This window comes from Lottia gigantea (genome assembly GCF_000327385.1).
Source record: "Lottia gigantea unplaced genomic scaffold LOTGIsca_15, whole genome shotgun sequence".
NCBI lineage: Eukaryota > Metazoa > Mollusca > Gastropoda > Lottiidae > Lottia > Lottia gigantea.
This window is the reverse complement of record NW_008707797.1, coordinates 1,491,984-1,500,771: the sequence shown is the minus strand read 5'-3', so window position 1 is coordinate 1,500,771 and position 8,788 is coordinate 1,491,984. Positions and strand designations below refer to the sequence as shown.

General features: G+C 35.0%; 2 protein-coding genes across 2 annotated transcripts; one reads left to right on the top strand and one right to left on the bottom strand.

Moving 5' to 3' along the window:
* Positions 1–607: 607 nt before the first annotated feature.
* On the bottom strand, positions 608–2,542 carry LOTGIDRAFT_213024 (hypothetical protein; the record flags this gene model as incomplete). The annotated part of the gene is made up of 4 exons (XM_009050435.1): positions 608–1,202; positions 1,598–1,721; positions 1,957–2,084; positions 2,461–2,542. 4 exons carry the CDS (start codon positions 2,540–2,542, stop codon positions 961–963), a joined length of 576 nt encoding a protein of 191 aa, XP_009048683.1. The 3' UTR covers positions 608–960.
* Positions 2,543–4,313: 1,771 nt separating this feature from the next.
* On the top strand, positions 4,314–8,788 carry LOTGIDRAFT_112416 (hypothetical protein; the record flags this gene model as incomplete). The annotated part of the gene is made up of 14 exons (XM_009050434.1): positions 4,314–4,398; positions 4,614–4,695; positions 5,019–5,104; positions 5,477–5,532; positions 5,714–5,832; positions 6,045–6,155; positions 6,446–6,587; positions 6,782–6,882; positions 7,212–7,299; positions 7,443–7,538; positions 7,811–7,878; positions 8,060–8,125; positions 8,247–8,354; positions 8,710–8,788. Coding segments are annotated over 14 exons (1,287 nt in total), but the record flags the coding sequence as incomplete, so codon positions are not given.

Sequence of the window (8,788 nt, the reverse complement as noted above, 5' to 3'; positions counted from 1 at the left end):
AGTTAATTAATAAACTAAATATTTAAAATTGGTGTTATTGTTGGGATGGCTGAGCAAGGTGGACGCTTTCTACACAGGCATCTGTTTCTATCAATAGTCGACTCTCTCTATAATACTATATATTAACTATTATATAGAGAGTCGACTATTGATAGAAACAGATGCCTGTGGCTTGCTAGCTAAACTTCAATTCTAGCATAGGCTAAGATAATACATTGAAATTTTTCCATGCTGTTTCCCCTGAATAGATCTGTTTTAATGTCAATATTTCCGTATTATGTTTGGATGGAACACTGTCTTAATGCAAGATGATAAGGTGCCGTGGGTTCAAATCCTGGGGGTAAGAAACATTCTGATGTCTGTGCCAAGTCTTTTGAAAGTTGACCCTGTGTGCTATAAACTGTGCATCTTACAGATCCTTCACTAAACAGATTATTTCTATTCCCACGAATAAAACCTTCAACCATAACAATCATCAGGGGGGATATTAAAAAGAACCTCATTGGGTTGAATTTCTTATTGATACAACAGTTCAAGCATCATTTTTATAACATTCCATGATTGAGCATAATATACACTACCAACAAAATCTAAAGCAGGATGTCCAGTTATTATCAATCTGATACAAATACAGCTTTATCCTTTAGATGCTCATGTATTTCTGATTCCCTTGATATTTACACTCAGATCTTGAAGAAATGATAAGTGTAGGCTCTAATAATATACACAGATGGCAGAAGTTTCTTGTTGTTGATCCAGGTCTCCTTGAGTCGCCTATTTACTGTAAACCTCTCATAAGATGTCATGGTTCTTCATTTTGGTTACATGGTTACCAGGTGGCTTAAATAACTTGAGGGTATGAACAGTCCAAAATATTGCTCTCAGATAGATTTCAATGACTTATTTGGCATATTTTTTAACCACAATTCCCACAATAAATGTACGTTTTTTCGTTTAAATTCATTTTCTACGTTTGATTGGTGGAGTGTCATTAGGAGTAGCAGGACTGGCAGCGGCAGAATTTGTTTGTCTGGTTCGTTTCCGTTTAGGAGAGGGGTCTACAAGACTAGAATTTAAATGGTCCTTGTGTTTGTCTTTAGTTTGTGGGGTTGAGTGAGATTTAGAGTCTGCTTTACTTTGTGGTGTATTCCCACCCTTCATTTCCTTTTTCCCAGAATGCACTGCAGGAGATCCCTTCACGTCTGTTGATTTATTGGATGAATTTGATTTGTTTCCTTTACTCTGATTGGCTAAAATATAAAATTAACATGATTTTAAAACAGAGCAAGAACAAGCCAATACAAAACAAAACAGTTATTTTACAGCCAAATAAAGTATCTTAAGACCAAGAACAATATTCAGAGGGGAGTTAACCCTTCTCCAGAATGCTTGATGTTATCAGGGCTTGTCAATGAGGGATCGTCAATGAGGGATCGTCAATGAGGGATCATGATTAAAAAGTTCACATAGCTAATAATAGAATTGTATTATAGTTGTCAAATAGTTAAAAGACATTAAAAGAATTTTTTACCTTCTGCCTTTTCTGTTCTCTCCACTTTAATGTCTTTGGCTTCTTTCAATTCTTTGGTGTCTTTACTGTCTGTTGGCTCAACTTTGATCGTTCGTGGAAAATCTCTTTTGTGTTTTAACTCTCGATATTCATCATCAGGCAGAATAAAATCTATTTCTTTATTTGGAAACGGGAGAATTTCTGACTCATTCTGGAATAAAAAGAATAATTCTCAAGATAATGATAATTTATTTTATTCAATTTGTGAATCTTGTTAAGTATAGTTAATTGACATTAATTATTAATTAGACATTAGATTGCCATTGGTAATCGATACCCAACCCTAGACCTGATACAGAGATATAGTCGATCTTAATTTGGTAATTGATACTCAACCCCTAGACATGATTCAAAGAGAAATAATTTCAAAAAGTCCTCTTACATACCAACGCTTGAAGTTGATATAATGTTGATAACTGTTTCCAAATTTCATTGGATGTGATTTTTCTCGATAAACCCAAAGAATCGTTAATCTTGTTGTGAATGTATATCATTTGAAAATGACGATTTACTCCTGAAAAAAGGAGAAACAAAATTAAACATTGGACCATTGGACGAACTACTAACACAGGAAATTCAGGATAATCATTGTACTAGTCAATAGGAAATATTTCACTCAATATTGTCACGTGAAACATAGTAGCATACAAGTTAATAGTTAAACTCTTGTGGTGCCCCAGCAAAAATGGAAAATAATTGTGGTCTGAAATTCAATGTCAAAATTAGTTGTGGTCTGTTGCCGTTTGGACCTGATAATCGAGGACAAAGAGAATAAACCCTTCATTGTTTACAAAAATTAGGACCACGATTTCATTCCGTTAAGAACAAGTAATCGACAAAATTGACAAGTTTTTCATGAACAAGAATCTTATGATTTGAAATATACTAACCAACTGGCTTGTGACCCCGCATAGCATGAAATAAACCAACTTCCATATCCACGTTCCAAACGAGTTCGCCGGAGTCCGCCATGTTTGTTTTGAGTTTAGCTGAATAGAGTTATCTCCCATTGCCATTCTCCAGAAAACCACCATGCTTTTCTCAATGGAAAATCAGTGAAATTTTCTACTCGCGGGAAAATGGAATTCAGAAGAGGTGGAAGGGGTTTTTCTTACAGGGCACGGGGGGGATTTGGGGGCAGAGGGAGGGATGGATTTTCCGACCGAAATAGTGAAAATGACAACACAGAAAATGGGAATTCTGAAGGATTTGGAAGTCGAGGTTTTGGTCGTGGCTTTAGCAGAAATGACAGACAGAATGACAATCGGAATTCCAGTGAGGGTTCGTTTGGTGGAGGTCGCAATTATCGTGAAAACAGAGGTCAACAGAATGGTTATGGCGGAGAGAGCCGGGGGATCACTGAAGATATGTATGTCCCCTCAGATAAAGTGGGCAAAATAATAGGTGTGGTACCATTTTCTGCCGAGGAGTGCAAGCTTATCTTTGGTTTTTCTTCTTTTACTTTCACTTCCATTAAAAGAGCAATGCCACCTATATTAGACAGACTTCGTGAGTTCAACCCCATACATGGTCATAGGCCTACATTTTTACAGCATCGTAAGGAAACTTAGCTTGCTTGCTGGAGATTAGTTGGGCTAGGAATAAGATTCGGCCCTACTCACTCTCAGTCTCAAGCTCCCTTTTTAAAAGCCTAAACTTGATAAGAATTAGCCTTCCCATGAACTATGCAGTCCTGCCTAAATGTAATAAGAGATACAATTAGTAGTCTTCACTTTTAATGGCTCTGCCAGGGTACCAGGCAAGGTGGATATGCACTGAGGCTAAACTTTGTTTTTATGATTTTGTTTGTAGGCAAAGGAGGATCAAAGATCAGAGAATTGGAGGAGAACAGTGGAGCTCGTATTAAGGTAGGAACTCACTCTACATATCTACTGATATTATACACTGTCAAGCTAAAAATAACTAATACCTTGACTACAATAGCCACCTTTCTTATATCACTGAATACAGTGTTTTTACAATACTATTTCATGTTGTTCTTCAGATTGACAATAGAAGAGGTGTAGATGCAGACCACGAAGATGAAACAAAGGTTTTAATCACAGGAGATGATGAATGTCGAAATAAAGCGAAAGAATTTATAGAAGAGCTGATGACATCCAGAGGTAGGTTATGTGTCAGTCGACAGTAATTTCATATAGAAGTATTAGTTCATGTCTTTTGGGACAGAATTTATAACGCGTTATTGAGTTTGACTCGAGCAAACCAGGTCCCATCTATATATTAAATAGGAGGTGTGATGAGGTGCACATTCACTAAGGTCTGGTATTAAATCCTTGCCTACTGAAATACAATTTCGGTTTCCCTTCTGTCAGTGATACTCTATGTTATACAACTGCATGCTAATTAAAGATCCCTCAAAGGAGGAAATTGGGAAAGAGTAGGTTGGTGTAGCTAGCAAGGGTACTTTATTGAAATTGTTGCCTATCTCCAAGCCCAAACTGGAGCAAACAAGTTAGAAATAGTTTTCAATTTCATTTCATTCTTTCCAACAGGTCGAAATGATTATTATGAGAGGAAAGATACTAAAGGAACGTTTAGGTGGGGAAAACAATCAGCTGCTACTCAAGGTAAGATTTGATCGAACAAGTTTTCTACCACAGCAGTGTTCTAATGACTTTATTTTTAACCAATCAAAGCATGTAGATCCTCTAGTGATGAAATATGCCCTTAAAGCTTGTTTTATAAATTTGATATTTCAGAATCAACGCCTGCCCCAGCCCCTGCTGCTACCAGTGCCCCACCTAAAATCAACTGGGGTATGATCAGGGCAGAGGCAGCTAAATTTGAAGACGAGAAATTCAAAGGTAACGTTTATGAAAAGAGAATTCTGTAAAAAGATTCGTAAAAGTATATTTTGATCTTGATTAATCACGAAAACAGAATTGTTTTCAATTTGACTCATAAATTGGGATGTAATACAGCTTAAATTGAACCTGTTAGTTACAAAATCTGATGTCTCAGAACTTTTTGCTAAAATAAAGAACCTTGAAGGTAGAATTTCATGTTTATTAAATTGTAGATTTGCCAGAATTAAAGAAGAATTTTTATTTTGAGGATGTGGAAGTAGCCAATATGTACCCTGAAGATATTAAACGTATTAGGTGAACAACTTGTTTTAGTGGAATCTTGTCTCACGATAGTTGAAGTATTGGTAGATAATAGATTAGTCAGGAATTATTGTATGTCATATAGATAGTGTGTAGCTCTGTTGTGTTAAAGGAATTTAATGTAAAAATGGTGTATGTAGACTTTTATTGTGTTAAATTAACTTTCTGATAGTAGTGAAAACTTCTTTACAATCCCTTGTGATTGATTATGGTTGTCGTTGCCCATCACTCATAGTTTGACTGCTGTGTAGAATATCTATGTTGTCCACTCGATTTGATAGTATAATGTCTATTGTCTGTAAATGTATTTGTTCCAGGCGTGAAAATAATAATATAATAGTAGATGGACCAGACCGTGTACCAAACCCTGTAGAAACTTTCCAACAAGCTTTTCAACATTATCGTAAGGCAGTTTCTTTCTTATTGTCTTAATGAGCCAATAGGCTAGGTAAAATGGCCGATGTGGTATTATCAATATAGTAGAAAACAGAAGAAGCGAATGGTTTGGAAGTGACGTCTTCTCATTCTACTGTATCCTGATCTTGTACCATACACCACACCAGACATCGTATTTGGTCTATTCCCACTTTCTTATTGAAAACTCAAATTAGAAATTGTCCGAGGGACACAGAGAAATTAATCTTATAATACCTACAAAACTGCAATTCAGAATTAAGTGATATAACACTGCTCTGCTTTCTTGACACTGTGTTGAAATTTTGTGCTCTTCCGAGTTATTGTCACTCATTTAACAGTGTTGAATTTTGTTTTTCAGCTGATATATTGGCCCAGATAGAAAGACTAGGATTTGTAAAACCCTCACCAATACAGGTAATTCTTATTTTATATAAAAAAAATCATTTGAATATAAAAGGATGAATACTGTATTTTTTAAAGTTGGCAACTCACATCTTAAAGGTGCTAATTTGAGGATTTGCTGAAAGTCGTTGATTAGAGTTTGCATTTTATCACCCAATTTCATTATACAATAACATATTACTGTTTATTATAGAGTCAAGCTTGGCCGATATTACTACAAGGGTTAGATTTAATAGGTATAGCTCAAACGGGTACTGGTAAAACACTGGCTTTCTTACTACCAGCCATGTTACATATTGACGGTCAACCCTTGTAAGTTTAGTATTTTACTAAGGTGGGCACAAGTAGACCTTGCAGCTGTCAAAATCTGAGAGCAACGACTGCAGCAATTTAAGAGAATATGACCAATCACTAGATTATGTTAAACAGTGGACACAAACGACCTCAAAGTCGCAGGACTGGTGATAGTGTCTGAGAGCTGCCGGGACCTCAAGATGTTAACTTCCATTTAATTTGACTTCCAGACCGAGAGATGAACGAGGGGGACCGAATGTATTAATCATGGCCCCCACCAGAGAGTTAGCTCTACAGATCGAAACAGAAGTCAAGAAAATCAACTACAGAGACATCAAAAGGTATATTATGGTCCTACAATGAAAGGTCAAAATTTCTAAGATGCTTATTTTAAATTTATGCCCTAAAAATAAATAATTCCAGATATATTTCAAATTAAATTAAAATTTGTTTTCTTACATATATTGTCAGGCCTTAGATAATAATTTTCAGACCTAAAAAGTATGTGAGAACTCAGACAATGGGGAGAATTTTGATAAGATTTTAGATTAAAACCATTCTTTCCATTGAGTTAACAATGCAATGTTGTGATCAAGTTAATACTTGCGTAACTTATGACCTATATTTCCAGTGTGTGTGTTTACGGTGGAGGAAATAGACGAGAACAGATTGGTTCTGTAACTAAAGGAGTAGAAATTATCGTGGCTACACCCGGACGACTTAATGATTTAATTATGAATGAAGTTATTGATGTCAGAAGTGTAACTTATGTTGTAAGTTTCTCTTTTATTCTCTGTTGTTAAAACAATAGACTGTATACATAGAATAAGGTTAGAGAGCCTCTTTACAATCCCTTTAACCAGTATTTTATTATTAGGTATTGGGTGATAACCCTGGCCGTGTTTGCTGCAGTGTCAGGTAATTTATGATCTAGGGCTATATTAAAGAATATTGATATTATCTATAGGTATTAGATGAAGCTGATCGTATGTTAGATATGGGATTTGAACCAGAAATCAGGAAGATATTGATAGATATCAGACGAGATAGACAAACAGTTATGACTAGGTTAGTACGGTGAAACCCCTTCAAACGGTATCCCCTATAAACTGACATCCCCTCTAAACCGATATATTTAAAAACTCCCAACCGAATCACAATATAATTTATAGAAGAAATCCCTAAATAAACTGCCACCCCTTATAAACCACAATCCCACATCTAAAACAGGTCCAAAAGTGACTAATCTATAGTTAATTAACCTCTGGATTATTTAATGGTAATCCGTTGACGATATGAAACGTAAAAATGACACATGCTAATGTGCTAATTAAGTTTTATGTAACTTGATTCAGACAGGCTATTCTACATATATATATATATTATTTAAATTCCAGTGCTACCTGGCCTACTAATGTACAACGTCTAGCTGAGATGTATATGAAAGATCCTTATCAAGTGTTTGTTGGAACTTTAGATTTAGCTGTAAGTATTATCTCCTTGCATTGAGGGGGATCACAATTTGCTTGATATAAAATTCTACTTGATGTGATTCAATTTTCCAGTAAAAGATGTAAAACAGTAGGGTATAAAACTCAGCCTGATGAAAAGTAGAATATTAAGAATAGATTGTAAAACTCTGTCTATCTGATGTTATTTTTCAGGCTTGTCACAGTGTAACACAGTGTGTAGAGTTGGTGGAACCAGAAGAAAAAAAAGATATGGTGAGAGTTAAATAGTTTTCAATTCTTTTACATGATGATGTATATTGTATTGCCTCTGTCTGTTAGAACATCTACTATTGTCATATGAAAGCTAATGAAACCAGACTTTTTGTCAGAAGATTATAGACTTGTGTGTAGATTAATCTGCAAGATCTTGGTCAATTTGAATTTGGCAAGGATTTGACAAATATTGGCGGAATATGTTATGTGTTATAACTGTATTTGTACAACATGGATACCATTTTCATAATGATTTAATATTCTGATTTCAGTTAGTAGATTTTATAAATTCATTGGGACCAAAAGATAAAGCCATAGTTTTTGTGGGTAAAAAAGTCATGTAAGTAGAAACTTACTAAATGGAAATATCCAGAAAATCCTTATAGGACTTGTAGAATTCTCCAATCTAAAGCTTGGTACACTGTTACAAACGGCTCATGCACTCATTAGTATTTGTATTGAATGAACATGTGCTTGTATGTAGGTAACAAGATAAATTAAAGTGCTGTTAAATTTTTTAGGGCAGATGATCTATCTAGTGATATGGCTATGAATGGTTTAGAAGTGGAATGTATCCATGGTGATAGGTAAGTGAAATGACTTTTATTGTAAAAAAAAAAAAGTAACTATGTGTGTATGCTCACCAGACAAGCTATCTTTCTGAAGAACACATCCTGTTTTAATATTATTACTGATTTTTTATTCCAGAGAACAATGTGATAGAGAACAAGCTTTAAAAGATTTTAAAAATTCTGTAGTTCGTATTTTGATAGCCACAGACGTAGCGTCTAGAGGACTGGATGTTCCTGACATAACGTAAGTCTTTGGCGTGCATTTGATCTTGAAAATAGATCTTGAAAGTAAAAGATAAAAATGAGTTATTGTGTAATGTCCTATTTAGAAAAGCATGTTTAAACTGCAAAGTTGATAAATGTGCCTTAGTTGCTTTGATGACGCTTTTAACATATTGTTATACATGTTATCAGCAACAATCTGGTATTCTTGGGATTCTTTCATGGACGTTTTCAAAGCATGGAAACATGAAAATCATATGTTCTATAAAGAAATGTGTATGAACAATCCAAGGTGAAGCTAAGCATTCATAAATAGCTTTTGGAATTCCATATCAAAATGGACAATCTGTATCAAGGTTGTGATTTCTATATTTCAGTTATGTGTTTAACTATGACTTCCCGAGAAATATTGAAGAGTATGTACATCGTATTGGACGTACTGGACGGGCAGGGTAG